We start from the raw sequence: 20,094 nt of genomic DNA, 5'->3' as shown, positions 1-20,094 counted from the left end.
AAAAATTATCAAATTGAAGAACATTGACTAAATTTAAAACTTTACTCATAGTGCATGACTAATAGCAGAATTTAATCAAACAAATTTAATTTCTATTATTTATTCATGCAAAGATTAACCAAATTAAAGCCAAATTAAAGTGTATCAACTAAATCCAAAGCTTACACATAATGTAGAGATTAATAGAAGGATTTGACCAAAAAATTAATTGGGGTTAACAATTATAAACTTGTGGAATGTAAAGATTAAATTTATCAAAATTAAAGTATAGATACTAAATTCATAAGTTCAGTAAAATACAGGGACTAATTATTAAATTTTACCTTTTGTAACGAGCAAAGTTCAGTTTTAGACCGGGCGTATTGGTAAGGAAGAACGCACCTCTGAAAGTGAAGCCATCGAAGTGCAGTAATTTCTTTTTCTTTTTTTCAAAGATGGAGAAAGCTTTGAGAGTTTATGCTGAGATGCTAAGGCTGGTGAGGCGCTTACCCAAAGACTCGAGGCCTTACTACGCTAAATACGCCCGCGAGAACTTCGTTAATTATAGGGACTTCGACGCCTCCGACTCCAAAGCCCTCGACGAGCTCTTCCACCGCGCCTACAATCACTCTCTTTGGGTCCTCAACAAGGTGTGCGCCTTTAATCTCTAAATTCAATACACTTGCCGTTGAATTTATTTGGTTCTTGTCGTGATTGCAGTACTCGGTGGATGAATCAGCTGCCCAAAAGTTGAAGGAGATATGTTTTCATGGATGAAAATGTTTGATGCCTACTAGGTGTTTGTTGTAATGCTCAAACGAACTTCGGATACGCTTTTTCTTTTTTAATGCAAATCAGCGTTGGTATTAACGTTATTGGCTGTTTACTGCACTGAATATTAATATGCTGCAATTTTGGCTATAAAAATCTGTTTTCTATCCAAAGTTTCTCTTGGATTGAAGACTTAATGTTGAATATTTGGAGACTGATCTTCTCAGTGCTTTCTTTCTTTCCTAACAATGGATCAGATTTTATCAACATGTATCATTTTACTTAGCACTTGCTTTGTTGCATATGCTTTAGAAATTGTTTATTGAATTATATCTCCAAGTAAGGTTTTTTCTTGTCACTTCTCATGTTCTTTTTAACTTTTACAGCCAATAAATCAATAATATCATTTTCAAAATTCTATTTTAAATTTTTTACTTAGAATTATAACATCTCTTACCATTATACCCAACATTTATAAATTAAACCACTAGTGAAATAACAAAAGATATCCTTAATGCTATGAAGCCTGGGTTCTATCCTGGACGATCCTTATTCCCTTCCACCTTATAAACACACACTTAAATTTGTGACAGTTAATATGGCGTGGGATGCTAAATGGAGCAATATTATTGTTGAAATAGATTATGTATTTGTTATTAATGATATCTGTAGCAGTTTGAGAGAGCAATTACATAGAGGCTTGATTCTAATAATTCGACAATTATACCGTTGTGAGTGGAGAGTAGCTTTTGAGCAGATACCAGGGGAGGCAAACTATGCCACTGGTTGAAATGATGAAGAATTTCTTGATTGGCGCTCAGATTTTCCATACAGCTCCTTCTTTGGTCCTTTACCAATTAAGGGTTGATAGCATATCATGAACTTTCGATTGATGCTGCAAATTATTAGTTGAATAATCTATTTTTCCTATTAAAAAAAATCAATGTATATCAAGATATGCATATTGTGGACATATTGTGATGATAAAGGACTTTCATCCAATTTCTCTACCTCCAACTATTGATTAAAAATAATATTACCGAGAAATGTAGGAAGCTCCTCAATGATGGCTTTTTCTGCCCTAGGTCTTGTAAGAAAAATATTTGCTTAAATTCTGAGTCTTTAGATGTTTTTATACTTTAATTTGAAATTTTAGTCTCGTAAGAAAAATATCAAATTCAAGTATTAGATTAAGTCTAAAAAAATTTAGGTACTAAATTAAAAAAAAATATCAAGTTTCAGTACTAAATATTATATCAAGCCATTACAAAATTGCAAATATCCATCATATTATTATTACGAAGACGGTGGTGGTGGTAGTGATAAGATCACTATTTGAAGTTTAAACTTATTAACTATTTTTATATTAAATTTTTTTTGTCCAAATTAATTTTTAAAACCCTAAAATTTAAATTTTAATATAAGAATCATTACTAAACTCAAACTCTAATATATGGATAGTAGTCAAAATCAAAGCCTACCTTATTTAGGGTTTAACTTAAAAAAAATAAATCCTAATAAGAAAATCGTAACCAAATCCAAGTATTATTTAGTTACTTAACTATGTAATGAACCAAGTGGGTACCATTGGACTGTTTTACATGTCCCCTATAGGCTTTACTCACCACTTTGTTTTGGGAACTTGTGATCGTAATACCAGATTTTGACATCACTTTCTTTTAATGAAAAGTAAGACCCACCCTTTTTCCTTTTAAAATTGGTGACAAGTACCAATAAACCCTAATTAAACCACTCTTGTTTAGATTAAACTTAAAATAATTATTAACACTACAGTTGTTTTACTGCAGTAATTTTTTAATCATTTATTTGAAAAAAAAAAATCGAACATTGAATATTCATTCAATTCACCTCTTAATAGATGTTATGATTTTACAAATGAAAATTCTATCTAGAGTTAAATTGCTAATTTTTTTATATTTTTTAAAGTAAATATTAACTTTATTTGATTTTTTAACAATATAATAATTAATTGATCCATTTAATAATCGAATCATTAATTTTATTTAATTACTATAATAAAAAGATTTAAATTATACTGAAAATTATAAATTTAAATAATAAAATGATAAATATATAAACAATTGTTGAAATAGCAGAATCCTAAGGTAGTGAAGTGTTTGTATTATTATAAATAAAGGTGGGTTTTCTGTAATTTAAATTATCCTAAAATTTGACATTTCTTTCCTAAAGACAAAATTTTCTTTTTTATTGAAATATATTTGATGGTGTTTAATTTAAAAAATCGAATTTTTTTTATCCTTTCTGAGGCCTGTGAACCTTTCGACTTTTTTTGAGAATTGAAGCTAGTATAATTTTTTTATATAATAATTTACTTTCTCTTTTTTTTTTTTTTTACCTATTCACACAACAACAATTTAACTAAATTTATATATTATTAATTTTATATTGAAGGCATATGAACACTTTTATCAAATGCCATTGAATAATGCAACAAGTGTATGAAGTCTAAAACAAAATATATTTCCATGAAAGGCCAACTTTGCTATTTTCGAGGTCTTGTTTTTATCTTTCATTAATTTCTTAGATGTTTCTTGAGACTATGTGGGTTTCGTTTTACCATGATTTTCCAGTCAATATACGTTTTCTTAAAGGTTTTATGTACGTTTAATTTCGCTTCCATTTCCAGCCACTAAATAAATATATTTATTAAATTTTAAAGATATAGTGAACACTTTGATTAAATAATAATTTTTTTAAAATTTAATAATTTGAAATTATTTTATGTTATATAAAATTTTATGAATAAAATTTAAAATAACATATTAACTTTGATTCTGTGTATTTTTATATATGAAATGTTGGTTTAATTTAATTTCCATAAACTATTAATACCATTATCAACATAACAACATTTTACATCTATATATTGCACATACAAATACTATTACTTATCTAATATAAAAAACGAATTAATGTATTTATTTCTTTAAATATATATTATTAAATGAAAATTAAAATTCATGTATAGTTTTGATAGATATCCCTAAATTTAATATCTATACTATTATTAAATCATCGATTGAATTGATGTCACAAGTTAACTAGACGCCAACTCGATTAGAAAATTACTAAACTATTTTTATATATTTAAAATAAATTATATTATTTAATAGTATTTTCGTATTTTTACATTTTTAATAAACCCAACTGATATAAAATTTGTATATGTTAGAAATTTAAACCATACCATCTGCTCATATAAAATTTCAAATTTCATTCTGAAATTTTGTTGATTTTAATTTATTACTCAAAAGATTTCATCTATACATATTTTGGGGCACATAATAAGAATAAATATAGCTATTTTGCATTCCGTATTTCTTTTTTTCTTTTGAGATGGTAGGTGGTAAAACATTATAATTTTGTAATTACCTAATATAATATTTTTTTTAAAACTTAAATTTACACATGAATTTTAGTTCAATATGTAATGTTATACATAATTTTTAATTTTATATAATTTGTACATGAAATATTAATTTAATTTATGTAAATTATTAACATAATTATCGATATAACACCGTCGTAAGTATACATATTGTAATAAAAATAGATATATATCTAATATAAAAATAAATTAATGTACTTATTCTTTTAAATGTTACAATTGAATCAAAATTGAATTTTCATGTGTATAATTGTCCTAAATCAAAGTTTAGGTATCAATTTATATATCGGATAAAAAGTTCATGTGTAATTTTGAGGTTTATCCCTTTTTTTTATACAATATTGAGGGTGGGGGATTGGGTCATATTGTTTAAACCTACAAGTGTCTAACAAAAACTTTAACCACTGCTTCGTACGAGCCAAGACTCAATGTATTTTTGCATATTAATTTCATTATAAATTCTTATTACATATGATTTTTTTCATAGGATACCTAAAATTACTCATAGCCCTTCAATGGGAGAATAATGCGTCGAACTCACATTCTCTTGCATTAGCAATAATACCGATGCCAATCGAGTTAAAACTTAATTGGCAAATCTATTACATATTTAAATTTAATAAATTAAAAAATGACAAATTTTTTTACTATAATATAGATTATTAAAATTTTATCAGAAACCTATTTGATATGACTTCATCTTACTTGTATAAAAATAAAAGTTAATAAATATTTAAATCTACATGTATTAGGAGCAAAAGTGAAACAGATTCGCACTTGAATATTGGAACGATAATACTTGCATTTGCATCAAATTTACTACTCATAATAATTAAATTATTTAAATATTTACGAAAACAAATCATATATATATATGTATGTGCATGCTTTAATAAAATAGGGGGCAGATTATGGTAATAGAAAAAACAAAAAAAGGGAGGCAGCCTGATATTGAAACATGGAAGAAAGCGAAATGGGAGGAGACATGCAGAGGAACGAAGCCAACAACGACCAACGAGGTGTCGGAAAACGCAGCATCCGATGAACCAAATGTCGGACCCCATCTTGACTGCCGTGCCTTCCATTCTCTTCCTTCTTATAATTTTTATTTTTAATTGGATATTATTAGTGATAATAACATGTCGAAATCAAGTTTAGTTCTAAAGGTTTAAGTTGTGGGATTTAACAAATTTTTTTATCGCATATTTACGGTCTTTGTGCTTGGATTGTCATTCGGATTATTATCGGTGTAGGAGAATATAAATTTAAACGTTTTAAAGTATATATATATTTTTTATTTAAGGTTAAAATTTAAAAAAATTATAAATAATTTTAGATATTGAATACAATAACATTATAACCCAACTACGTTGGGATTTTTAAAACTTTAATTTAATTATGTTAAAATTTTAATTTTAACATAAATTTTATTAAATTATAATATTCTTTTACTATGAAAAATTAAACGTATTATAATTATCTATGATTGGATATAGATTGTAAATACATTATTTAAAAATAAATTTTTTCTAAGAGGATATAAGTGCTCATTATTCTCCATTGACTTACAAATTAACCTAAAATCTAACTATTTAAATACAATATATGTTGATGTTGAGATCATACAATATAGGAGCTAGGGTGGTGACCGATGATTTACCTAGCTCGAGGCTAAGCAGAAGGTCGCCATGGATAATAGATCACTTAATGATCTTAAAACTCAAAAAAAAATAAAAAATTGATAGACTATATTTAACAAATTAAACATAAAATTAAATAAACTGACAATTAACATTAAATTTATTCTATTAATAAAATCATGAAATTAACTATCTATCAAATCAATCTTAAAACTTAGGAAATAGCTATTAAACAAATTAACAATTTTTCTTTTTTTTTTTTTTACAATAGAGATTCAGATCTAAACTATTATTGGGGAAAGTAAAATTCAAAATAATAAACCATATTTAGAGTCTAAATAAATTAACAATTAACACTAAATATATTCTATTAATCAAACCATAAAAATTCAAATAAAATAATACTAATAATTTAACTTCATTAAATCAATTATAAAATACATCAAAATTTAATTTATATTAATTAATTAAATTTGTTTTAAAATAATATATTTTAACTGGTTGTTCTAAATGTTTATCCACGAATTGATTTAAAATTTATATTCACTTTCCATTTTTTGTTATTCTTATATACTATTATATCCTTATACCCTGAAAACATTTGTTGATAACCTTCAAGCATCACTTCCTATGGACAGCGTCTTGGTAAATCTCCTTAAGAGAAAAGTGTTATATCCCCTATACTATGAGAATACTCCTTAAGAGGACTCCTTAGAGCCATGTAGCATATATGGGTACCACTCATAACATTAACTATTAAAACACATTCGACATGATTGATAATCTATCTAATCGCTATTAAAGTTATTTTGTACAAGCCTACTATATTAGATTAATTGACTTTACTATTTTTAATTATCTATAATGGAATGACACGTGGCACTTCGACATTCTAACTCAAGTATATAAGTCAACACCCATTCCATAAAAGGGTCTCTCTCTCTCTCTCTTACTTTGGTTCTTCTCTTTTGGCTTTTTTCCATTCCAATTTAATATCATCAAGTGATTCATTATCCATAGCGACTCTTTGCTTAACCTTAAGCTAGATGAATTGTTGATCACTGCTGTAGCTTCTACATTGTCTGATCTCAGCATCAACATATATTGTATTTAAATATTTAGTTTTAGGTTAATTTGTAAGTTGATGCTGAGTATTTATATCCCGTCTTTTTTTTAAATGATGTATTTAAAATGATTGATCAAACATCAATTCACTCGTTCATTTAAAATCTATACCCCAATCTTAAATAATTATAATATATTTAATTTTTCATAGCAAAAAAGGAAAAATAAATATAATTTAATAAAATTTATTTTGGAATTAAAATTTTAATATAATCAAATAAAAGTTTTAAACATCTCGGTGTAGTAGGGTTATAATGTTAATGTTATTTTTTTATTCAATACCTAAAACTACTCATAACTCCTCTTATAACATCCCTATACCCGGTTCGACCCAAGAAACCTGATATTGGAATATTATATTTTGTGCCAAAGTGATTTTAACTAATCACTAATATATTTGAACATTAAAAAATAAATTTTTATAACTTATATTTTAGTCCCTACTACTTGGAACACACTTGATGTTCCTAAGTACATGCCTTCCTATTCAAAATTTTAAAACATAACCTATTGACACTTGGAGATGTGATGAAATGGATGCTCACAACCTCAATTACAACTTTTCAAAATCACTGTACCTAATTTGCGCACATAAAAAAAATCGTACGCTGAATAAAAATTCAGTGGTATTTCTATAACCCGAATATTTAAAGACAAGATAATAAAATAGGCACAATTAAATTATATTAAAGACAAGATAATAAAATAGGCACAATTAAATTATAAGGACATATTAATGTCTAGTATCATAACTATCATTTTTCATTTATTAAACAACATCCTAATTCACACAATTGCTATATAAATGGTTATCCGCATATCAAACCATATTTATTTGTACAATGGCATCAGTCATACAATACTCAATTCATGAATACATCATTTCATACCATACTCAATTCATGAGTATATAATTCATATATTCCATGTATTGCCAACATATTTCATATTCTATTTTCAATTCACTATTTCACTTCTATTTCTTATTCCATGTCATTTCAATATAAATTATAAAACTTTATTGTTCATTTACCCCAATTAACACGACTTGGACTCAGAATGATACACGAATCCAACCAAAACACACCAGTTTGGCACCCGGTACCTCATTGAATAATTCAAACTAGTAAATTGACACCCAATGTCTCATCGAATAAATCCGAAGTAGTAAATTGACACCCAGTGTCTCATTGATTAAACCAAAGTAAATTAGCACTCAGTGCCTCATCGACTCGAAGTCAATGAAATCCCTAAACTCTTCCAATCTTATGGCATGTCATCTATATCCGACTCAGCCTGATACAGTTAATAGGATTTCAATTCACTTTCCAAATGCAACAAATCCAATATTCAAATTTCACATTAATATTCATTTCAATTCAAACAATCAATATATTCATAATATATACATCAATTCAATCCATTCAATCAACTTTTAATTCAATTCAATATCAAAGTGTCGAATACTCACCTCAATACTTCCATCTGTATTAAATAAGGAATACAACAATTAATAACTAGTTTTGGATTATAGAAATACAAACTAGAAATTCCGAGCTATTCGATGTTAACTTTATCTTTCCCCTTTTTTGTCGAGGATTCCGGTGTGAAATTAGCTACGGAATTAAAACAATTAAAATTCATCAATACAACTCAATTTAATTTCATATTGAAATTTTCAATTTTTACTCAATATTTGTCTAAATTTCAATTTAGTCCCTAAATCGAGACTAATTTTATTTCTTCACAATTAATTTTATATTTTCATACAAATTCCACTTTAAACTAAATTTAACTCCCTATTTTCACTTAAATTCCTAAATTTCAAAATTTTCATAATTTAGTCATTGTTACTCAAAATTTACAATTTATTCTACAATTTAATTTTTTTTCATTTCTAACTTAAAAATATATCAGTTTAATCCATAATACTAAAATTATTCAACATTAAAAATACTTAAAAATTCAATAATTTTTAAAATTTTGTCATGCGTTGGGTAGTATTTAACACCAGAATTCCAAAATCATAAAAATTACAAGAAAAAGAAACTAAATTGACTAACCAATTAAACTTTGAACAAATGAAGCCCTCTGGCTTTCTTTCTTCTTTCTCTTTTTCTTTCTTTCTTTCCCGTTTTGTTTCCTTTGGGTTTGCTTTGTTTCTTTTTCTATTTCTTTTTTCTTCTTTTATTTATTTGTTTTATTATTATATAATATATTATACTTACTTAAATATTTATATTATAATGCATAATAAATTTATAAATATCTAACTTATGCCACCTCATTTATAAGTCATGGCATAATTTTTTTTGGTCCCTATAATTTTTCTTTAATTTATAATTCAATTTAGTCCTTATACCTAATTACTCTTAATTCATACAAATTCACCTAACCAAAACTTAATTAGCCACACAACTACCTTCGTAAATATTTATTGAGTCCGATTTATGGTAACAGAGTCTTCGAAATGCACTTGCCAGTATTTTCAAGACTCCGTAACTATCAGGTCGTTACACCTCTAACCCTTAAATAGAAGGAAAAATGCGCTTCAACACGCTTAAACTCACATTCTTTTACATTGATAACAATGCTAATGACATATTTACTTGTAGTTTTCATCAAATTCTTGATTTGAAACCTATTAATATTGTATTGATAGTGAGAAGAAAACAATTGAAACTAACTAAAATTAGTTATTATGAAAGTTTGATAAGATATGGGGACTATTTATGATATTTTCCTATTTTTAATTTGAGCTCAAATATATATAGAGAGAACTTTAACTATTTCACTAATTAATCTACCACCCCATTTATTTTGCTAACTGATCCTTTTATTTCATATATAATTATATATGAAAAAAGAAGAAGAAGCCAAATATTGATATAGATATTAATGGGTAAATTATTGGAAAAACTGGTGATGATTGATGGTGGTGATTACCGTTCACTTTTCACTTGTTGGGAACTGCGTGCCATTTTGAGTCGGTTTTAATGGGGTTTCATTATTAATAAGCTATGACCTCTTTTCTCTTAATGGGGTAAATTCATTTGATTTTCGGTGATCAATTCTGAGTTGAGCACAATTTTTGAGTTATTTTAGCTTAGGTTTAACTATTTTGATTTGGGTTACTTTTTTATTTCATGTTAAATTTAAAATTTATATTATCATGATTTTAAGTCATTTGGTTTAATATATAATTTTTTCGTATTCAGAATCATCATAAAATTAAATATTTTAAGATGATCATTATTTCAGGCTTAAGTTGATTTTTGGGTTCAAATCTAACATAGAATGTTTTCGAATAAATTTTAGGTCGAAATTTGGGTGATTTATATGTATATACTGAATTTTTTTTTTAGAAAGTGTGTTGAAATTTTTGAAATTTATCGATTTGTGTTGTTTTTGGAGAGAAAGAAAAACGTGACCGTCGTGTTTTTACTAAATATTGGTAATGTAGCTCTTTTGGTCAGATAGTTAAATGTTAGTGCTTTTGTCTTAGAGTATCGAGTTTGATTCCTCTCCTTCCTCACATTTGTATTTTTTACATCATGTTATTTTAAGCTTTTATTATTTTTAATTAATATTTTGGATACATTAGCTCTTTTTGTTAGATAATTGTAATTTTATAAGCATTTTAATTTTTTTTATTTCATGTTGTTTCAAATTTTTTTTAATTAATGTTTATAATTAATAAATATATTATTTTCAAGTTTCTTTTAAATTTTAATTCATATCTCTTTTATTTATAAAATTAAATAATAAATATGTAATTATTTTTAAAAATATTAATTAATTCTTTAGATATATTTTTCTTTATATATAATATTTATATGTCAAATATTTAATTTCTCCACCTATATTGCTATAGTGATTTTTGATAATATAAAATCAAATAATTATTTCAAATATGTAAAACATTTCAAATATCATTATTTTTTATCTACATTGTGGGTATGATATATAAAATATTTTTATATGTGAAATATTTCAAATACACATACAAAAATATATAATATGTCAATTTACTACACTCATGGTATGGATTGAAAGATAAATATTACACATATAAAAATTATATTTACTAAAAATAATTATATTTGCAATAATTATTTGATTTTATAAATAAAAGAGTTATTAATTAAAAATATGAAAAATAAAAAAAATTAAAAATAATATATTTATTAGTTATAAACATTAATTAAAAAAAACTCGAAACAATATGAAATAAAAAATACATATTAAAATGTTTATTAAAAAAAATGAACTTAGGACTCAAGGATGAAATCACAATTATCTAACCATCTAATAAAAAAAACTAATGTGTTAAAAATATTAATTAAAAATAAAAAAGCTTAAAATAACATGAAATAAAAAAATATACAAATGTGAGGAATCAACCCTGAAACTCAAGGACAAAAACATCAACATTTAACCATTTGACTAAAAGAATCCAATTTTCAATATTTAGTAAAACACGTCTTACAGCTGAAGTGGCTGAAACTGCCTTGGAGGACGCGTTTTCACTGACATAATAGAGAAAACGCGTCTTACAAGACATGTTTTCATTGCCACAGAATCAAAACGCGCCTTTAGGACACTTTTTTTTCTCTCTCCCAAAAAATAACGTAAATTGATAAATTAAAAAAAACATAATTTCTCAAATATTTTTTTTTCAGCATATATACAAAAATTAACCATCAAAATTTACAATGTGTCCTTTTTCTGGCTGAAAAAAGCATTATCTTGTGTCATAGGTTGCACATGGGAGCTCGTAACCATGACGAACTTGTGCAATCCATCGTGTTCAAAGGAGATCATTTGGCCCAATCAAATTGGTCCGTTGCTTGGAGAGATTGAAAGCCTATCTCCGAAGCTTGGCAACTGTGGAATGTGGTATTCAAATATATGTGATCCTAAACATTAAATGTAATCTTTAGAAGCTACGATTCTGTAATATTAGAGATTTGATATCCAGATAGCTTTTAATATTAGTCTGATGTACTTTGATATGTACCGTTGGTTTTGGGAAGGCTCAACTATAAATAGAGGCCTCTCCCCCTCATTGTAATTCATTCAGTTATTAATAGAATTTTGAGAGCATTCACTCAAGCTTTCTCTTAAGTGTTCTTGCTTTTCTATGGCTTTTGATCATTTTTCAAGTTCGTTCTTATTTCGTTCGTCCGCTGTTCTTCGTGGGTGCCTTAGAGGAATTCTGTTGAATCTTTAATTGCTGTAAGTTAGGCTGACTTAGACATTTTTGGAGTGAATAAACTACCTAAGGCCGCATGGATCACATGGAAAAAATGTAAGCCTGTGACAGTTGGTATCCGAGCTAGTGTTCGAAGGTACTGTTGAAAGATGTCAAAAGAAGTTGTTGAGAATGTTAAGCCAATGGAGACCCGTGGGAGGGCCAAGAAAGTTAGTAGTTCGAAGGACATACTGCCGGCTTTGGAAAATTAAGTCGTCACTCTTGATAAATCCATGAGAGATGTCAAGGAGAGGATTGATGATGCCCATGATAAGGTCATTGATGGGTTGTAGTCTATGAAGGAGCAACTCAAAGATTATGTGTTGGACTCTGTTCAAAAGCTGACTGGTAGGGATGATGCCATTGAAGTTGTGATGACAACTTTAAAATCGGAGATTTCGAAGCTCAAATGTGAACTCACAATTTACAAGGTTGCTTTGGGAAATGAAGGGTTTGTTGTTGTCACATCCAAGCCTAATATGGATGTTCCCAAGCCCAAGGAGTTCAAGGGAACAAGGTCCACAAGAGATGTGGACAATTTTCTGAGAGAATCAAGCAATACTTCTGTGTCAAAGGAATCACGAACGATGCTACTAAGGTAATTACTGTTGTTATGTATTTTACTAACATTGCTTTGTTGTGGTGGCGTTGTAGGTCCACTGATGTGAAACATGGTGGGACCGAAATTGGGACTTGAGAGGAGTTCTAAAGTGCGTTTAAAGTAAAATTTTATCCAGAGTATGTTGAGGATGAGGCTCAGGTAAAGTTGCACCGGCTTGCGCAGCAAAGCACTGTGAGGGAGTATGTTCAGGAGTTTAGCGAATTCATACTTCAAACCTCAGATATGGGTGAGAAAAATGTGTTATTTTCCTTCATTGATGGGTTGAAACTATAGGCAAAGTAAGAGTTACAACGCCGATGAGTCCAAGAGCTTACCAAGGCCATGTTTGTAGCAGAATCGTTTGTCGAATTTGGTGGGAAGAATGACAAGCCTGAGTTTTTCAAGCCCAAATTCAAACCAAATGGCAATGGTGAGGGAGACAAAGAAAAGCTCACTAATAATGGCAACGGTAAGAAGTCATAGGAAAAAATATAAATGGGCCTATAAGTTGTTTCCATTGTGATAGTCCACATATGGTCAAAAATTATCCAAAAAAGGCTGCACTGTTTGCTATGGAAAAAATAGATGAGGCAGGCAACAATCTTGGTTCGATACTAGAGGGTGTCGAAGATAAGAAGAGTCATGGGTTGATGTTTGTAGACATCATGGAGGCTGGCAAAGAATTGCGTGCGCTTGTCGACACAAGTGCATCCGATTTGTTCATGTCCAAAGAAACTGCTCGTAAACTTGGTATCAAGATCCAAAATGAGTCGGGTCAGATCAAAACAGTGAACTCAGAAAGTGTTTTAATCAATGAGGTTGCAAAAGAAGTGAATCTCCAACTTGGCCATTGGACCGGTAAGGCATCCATTAAGGTAATACCACTTGGTGACTATGATTTTGTGGTTGGATTTAGTTTCCTTGACTGAGTTTATGCGTTTATTGTTTCTTCTGATAATTACATGGTAATTTCAGATTTGAACCATTAATATATGGTGAGAATGAAAAGGAATGAAAGCATAGAGGGAAAAATATTGTCGACAATCCAATTTACTAAAGGAATACTTAGAGATGAAGTCTTTTATTTAACCACCTCGAAGATAGAAGAAACCATTGGTGAGATCTTGAAGGAAGTGGGCCAATTATTATAGTTTTTTTGGGATGTGATGCCCCCAAGTTGGCCAAGAGTTTGCCACCTAAGAGGGAGGTAGACCACAAGATCGAATTAGTATCCAACATGGTGTCGCCAGCAAAGGCCCCATATTGTATGTCTTTATCGTAATTAAAAAAGTTGCGGAAATAATTGAAGAAGCTTTTAGATATGGGATTCAGTAGGCCATCTAAATCACTGTATAGTGCGTCAGTATTGTTTCAAAAGAAACATAATTGGTCATTGAGGATATGCATCGATTATCGGGCTATAAACAATATCACTATGAAGAATAGGTACCCTATTCCCCTTATTGTAGACTTGTTTGATAAGTTTGGTAGTGCGAGATGGTTTACCAAGTTGAGCTTGAGATCGGGGTACGATCAAGTTTGGATAGTCGAGGGGGATGAGTCAAAGACAGCTTCCGTGATGCGGTATGGTTCGTATACTTTTCTGGTGATGCCTTTCGGACTCACGAATGCCCCAGCTACATTCTTCACCCTGATGAATAAGGTATTTCAACCTTTCCTTGATTGTTCCGTGGTTTTTTACCTTAATGATATTGTGGTGTACAATAAGTCGCCCGAGGAGCATGTGGAATATTTGAGGGAAAATGAATTGTTTGTTAATGATGAGATATGCTCATTTGTCCAATGAGAGGTGTCATTTTTAAGCCACATTGTGGGAGGTGGCAAGATCCGCGGATGGATGAGAGTAAGATTTGAGCCATTGTTGAGTGGGAGCCTCTAACCAATATGACGGAGTTGAGATCTTTTCTTGGGTTAGCGAATTACTATTGACGCTTCATTGGAGGTTACTCTAAAATTACCACACCCTTGATGGACATGTTGAAAAGAGGTAAGGTATGGGATTGGAATTCACAATGTGATGACGAGGGAGCCCGTACTTACTTTGTTGGATTATTTGAAGCCTTATGAGGTACGCACAGATGCATCAGATTATATCATTGGGGAAGTATTGATGCAAGATGAGCATCCAATTACGTTCGAGAGTCGAAAGCTTAATGAGACTGAGTGAAGGTATACGATCCAAGAAATTTGAGATGACTGATGTGGTGTATTACTTGCGCACATTGAGGCATTGTTTACTAGGTTCTAGGTTCGTGGTCCTTATCGATAATGTTGCCAACAGTTATTGTCTAACCTAAAAACAGTTGTCTCCTAAATAGTCTTGTTAGCATGTTTTCCTAATTGAGTTTAATTTTGTGATAGAATATCAGCCGGGGAGTGCCAGTACTGTGACTGATCCGCTTAGCGGAAAGATAGGTTTTGCGGTAATCAATCAACTCGATGTTTCCTTATTGGAGCGTATTTGAGAGGAATTGTCCCATGATCCCACAGCCAAAAAGTTGATTAAGCTTGCAAATAAAGAGAAAACGAAGAAATTTTGGTTTGATGGAGAGTTGCTATATACTTATGGGTACCTTTTCTATGTGTCTCATTCTAGGAAATTGCACAAGGAAGTCATGAATAGTGTCATGACTCGAGATGGGTTGGCCATCCATGAATGAACTGTACCTTGACCCTTTTGAAAGATTGTTATTATTAGCCTCACATGGGTGATGATATTGATACCTATGTGAAAACTTATCTAGTATGCCAACCTGACAAAGTTAAGTTAAAGACTCTGGCCAGTTTGCTACAACTCTTGCCCATTCCGGAAAGACTAAAGGAGAGTGTATCTATGGATTTTATTGTTGGTTTGCCTAAGTCTAATGGATGTGCAAGTATTCTTATTGCAGTGGATAGGTTTTCAAAGTATGTGACATTTATTCCAACTACCAATGAATGCCCTACTGAGGAGGCAGCCTGTTTGTTCCTTAGACACGTGATAAAATATTAGAGAGTGCCACTGTCTATTATCAGTGATCGAGACGAGTGATTAATGGGCCAGTTCTGGACGGAGTTGTTTAAATCAATAGGCTTTAACTTGAACCTTTCCACTAGTATGCATTTGTAAACTGATGGACAAACCGAACGAGTGAATACGTTGTTGGAGACATATCTTCGGCACTATGCGAGTGCTACACAAAGGGATTGGCCAAAGTTGTTAGATGTGGCTTAATTTTCATACAACTTGCAACAAAATAGGGCCACGAATCAAAGTCTGTTCGAGATAGTGACGGGACAACAACCACTCACACTCAACACTGTAGTGACCCGTTATACAGGATCAAATCCAGCAACTTATTGATTTACAAAAGATTGTCAAGGGAAGAATGATTTGGCTAGAGCTTGTTTACACAAGGCAAATAAGCGCAACAAGAAGTGAGCAGATTAGAATTGAAGAGATATGCAATTTTAGGTGGTGATTCAGTCCTCACTAAACTATACTTGATTTTGCGACATACGGGTTTGCACAAGGGGCTTGTACGAAGGTACGATGGGTTGTTTTCAATTGTGAAGACAGTAGGCAAGGTGACCTATAAGCTTGAGTTGCCAATAAAGCTCAAAGTCCACCTAATGTTTCACGTGAGTATACTTAAGCCATTCTACCGGGATCAAGAGGATCTAAATCGAGGTAAAACCGGACAAGCACCATTGGGGTAAAGGTATTATACGATTATGAAGTTGAAAGCATCGAAGCAAATCGTGTGATCAGACGAAACTACCATCGGCCGCAGCATGAATACTTAGCTCGATGGAAGAGACTTCCCGACAGTGAAGCAAGTTAGGAACCTGCCAAGGCATTATGGCAGTTCTAAGGAAAAATAGACAAGTTCCATGAGAAAGACGTGAGAATGTCATGGGTTACGCATGGGAGCTCGCAACCATGACGAATTTGTGCAATCTATCGTGTTTAAATGAAGTCATTTGACCCAATTAGACTGGCCCGTTGCTTGGAGAGATTGAAAGCCCATTTCTGAAGCTTGGCAAATATGGAATGTGATCTTCAAATATAAGTGATCCTAGACATTGAATGTAATCTTTAGAATATACGATTTTGTAATATTAGATATTTAAAATCTAAATAGATTTTAATCTTGATGTACTTTAATCTGTACCGTTGATTTTGGGGAGGCTCAACTATAAATAGAGACCTCTCCCCCTCGTTGTAATTCATTCAGTTATTAATAGAATTTTGAGAGCATTCACTTAAACTTTTTCTCAAGTTTTCTTGCTTTTGTGGCTTTTGTTCATATTTCGAGTTCGTTTTTATTTCGTTCGTCCACTATTCTTCGTGGGTGCCTCAGAAGAATTCTGTTGAATCCTCAATGGTTGTGAATTAGGTTGACTTAAGCGTTTTTGGAGTGAAGAAACTGCCTAAGCCCGTACGAATCGCGTGGGAACAATCTAAGTCCATGACACTTGCATGTTTATATTATACATAGTATTTAAGATCAAATGCCTTTTTTGACATAATCGACAGAGATTCAACGCTCAAGCACTTAAACTTTGAGCACTCAAGTTTTAATTTCCACCTATATAAATATTAGGTCAAATTATCCTTACAGACCAATTTTTTTATTTATCATTTTAAGAATTTTTAAAAATTAATGAAATAGGTCGATTTTGAAGAAAGTGTGTGAAAACGCGCTCATCTGGGGTGCACTTTCACACACACTCTCTTAGGGTTATGGTTTTTTTTATTTTTGTTAGGGTTAGAGTTAAGGTTTTTTTGTTAGGGTCGGGTTTTTAGGGTTTAAACTAAAAAAATTTATAGGTAGATTTGAGGGGTCGGGGATGCGATAATGCGCCTTAGAACACATACGTTTCATATGTCATATTGAGATAATACCATTACCTCAGAAACTCATCTTATGAAAGCCAAGTTTTGGGATGATAATGCTTGATACGGTCTCGAGTTGAAGACTAAGTGGCGGTCCTAGTCGGCGGTTGTGATGTGGTTACGGGTTTGAGTATAACTAGGGGCTAGTTGAAGGTTATTATGCAGTCATGAGTTCAAGCTTTTTAGATACCCATAAACGATGCCTTATATATACCATACATAAGATTGTGGTGATAATCATAAAGGAAAATGAAAGGACTTATGGTGTAATCCACGTATTTTTTTCTTTATTTCTAGGTAGCTGGTATCTTTAAACTTTTATTCTTATCCGAAAGCTGACATTGAGGTGGACACAAGAGAGATCTCAGGTGGAAAGTGGATGTTCTGACATAGTAGAGGTCAAACTCGAGTTAGCATGGTAGTGTTTGTAATCAATAATGGGTTGTTTAATAATGACAAAAATTGTCACCCCGAAAGGAGCATCACATTTACTACACCTTAACAACTGTTGTCTGCTTGAGAGTTCTCTTGTGTCCACGGCAGTGCTAACCTTTAGATAAAAAGGAAGGTTAAAGATACTGGTGGTGTGAAAATGGAGAAAAAAATTACGCCATTTATTGCGGGAATCCCCACAGTTTTTCCTATGATTATGCCCTCAAACTTCTGTAGTATATTTATAAGGCAACATTTCTAGGTATCCGAAAAGTTTAAACTCATAACCGCGTAACAGCCGTCAACTGCTTCTTTGTTATACTCCAATCCATGATCACATAATGATTGTGTAACGTATAATTTACATTAGAATTTAACAAATACAAATACGGATTGTAATATAAATATAAAAAAATCAATTTTCTTTTGATGCCATTTATATTTACATTGTAATAAGTAAATAAAAATGCATCATCGATGTTGTTGGGCCGAATATGTGCCATAAGATGGTGGTTGACGGGTGCGCGTAGGATTTCTACGTACAACTAGTGGTGTCGGATCATATTCTTCATCTCCACATCTACCCTTATACTCATCTTCATTTCCACCCTCGATTTCATCTTCGTCTCCATCGCATTCCTTTGTGCTCGAGTTTTATGTCGTCCTAACCTTCCATTATGTGTCCTCCACTCCACGATAAGGTGGTTGTGTCGATGACCTACCACGATAAAAAAACAACGCGGTAGGTGTTTGTGACACTATCGACGAATAATTAAACAATGTTGCAAAACTCGAATATGTCGGTATTGATTCGGGCAACGATACTAGAATTAATGATGGTATTGATGACGATACATGCGACGACATCTACTTTGACGTTTGCATCGGTATCGACGTGGTCATGAAGGTAAAATGTTATGCACGAAGGTGTTTCGTAATATGTACCGTACGGAAGGTTAGTCGCAGGGTGCTGCGATGGTGCATATTGTGGTGCTAGTGAAAAAACACGATGTTAGTGAAATGAATAGAAATAAATAGAGTGAATTGACTGGGATGTGGAATAGACATCGATTACGCTTGTTGTGTCAGAGCCGATGATGAACTTGATGCAACATCTTTTCCAGACTTAAGCTACTGGCTCACTAGTCATTGCTTTTTTTGACGAAGTTGTCTACTCCTTACTTCCATCAATAGTAAATATGACTTACCAACAACTCTAAACCAGGGCATGTACTCCAAACAAATTGCCATTTCGGATGAGAAAAAAGGGTTCGCAGATGGGTAAAAATTTAATCCTATGATCCGAAATATCTATGTACTCCTTGTGGTAATCTTTCAAATTCTCATCGTTCTTCCCCCATTGATCCAGCTTGTGCAATGCTCCTAAGTCTCGCGAATGAGGTAGAATTTGTTACCTACATTTGAGTTGTTACATCTCTCGATCCAATTTGTGCATTTCTATTGTTGAGTAAATTATAAACAACATATTTGTATCCCACATACTCCGATTGGCCAAAAATTTTGGCGAGATGGATTTTGTGATATCCTTGTTGGCGTATGACATTCATTCAAACTGAAGTGCACAATTGTAAATAATGTTATGTATGAAATTTTATTTTACAAATAATTACATAATTATTATAGGTTTAGGGTAAATAAATAACTAATCTCGGCTTTCAAGCATTGATCTAACAACAGTCAGATATCTTCGAGCTGCTTGGATAGTCCAACATAAGTCAGCCATGGTTTCACCTATATAAGCGATATGTTAATTCGAACATATAATAAATAACATTTACTATACAAACTACATATTTATTAAGAAATGAATTTTACATTGTCAGTAATGAAAACATAAATGGGTTGTTTACTCGGGGACGTAGAAATGATAGTCGTCACCAGATCCATGACTGTAATAGGAGTAGACAACCACCAATTGACATCTTATCAGATTCTATTGCC

At 31.1% G+C, this 20,094-nt stretch overlaps 1 protein-coding gene across 1 annotated transcript; it reads left to right on the top strand.

Annotated features, from left to right (window-relative positions):
- Nucleotides 1–301: 301 nt before the first annotated feature.
- Nucleotides 302–956, top strand: LOC107894970 (LYR motif-containing protein At3g19508). The gene is made up of 2 exons (XM_016820126.2): nucleotides 302–629; nucleotides 700–956. Exons 1-2 carry the CDS (start codon nucleotides 435–437, stop codon nucleotides 754–756), a joined length of 252 nt encoding a protein of 83 aa, XP_016675615.1. The 5' UTR covers nucleotides 302–434; the 3' UTR covers nucleotides 757–956.
- The last annotated feature ends 19,138 nt before the right edge of the window (nucleotides 957–20,094 follow it).

The sequence above is a fragment of the Gossypium hirsutum genome, chromosome A13, assembly GCF_007990345.1.
Source record: "Gossypium hirsutum isolate 1008001.06 chromosome A13, Gossypium_hirsutum_v2.1, whole genome shotgun sequence".
Taxonomy (NCBI): Eukaryota; Viridiplantae; Streptophyta; class Magnoliopsida; order Malvales; family Malvaceae; genus Gossypium; species Gossypium hirsutum.
The sequence above is the reverse complement of the archived record's forward strand: the minus strand, read 5'-3'. Positions and strand labels throughout refer to the sequence as shown.

Excerpts from the sequence above, each read along its gene's own strand:
- LOC107894970 (XM_016820126.2), top strand. The coding sequence starts at position 435 with ATGGAGAAAGCTTTGAGAGTTTATGCTGAGATGCTAAGGCTGGTGAGG. Across the intron at positions 630-699 it reads CTCTTTGGGTCCTCAACAAG|TACTCGGTGGATGAATCAGC; the intron begins GTGTGCGCCTTT and ends TCGTGATTGCAG.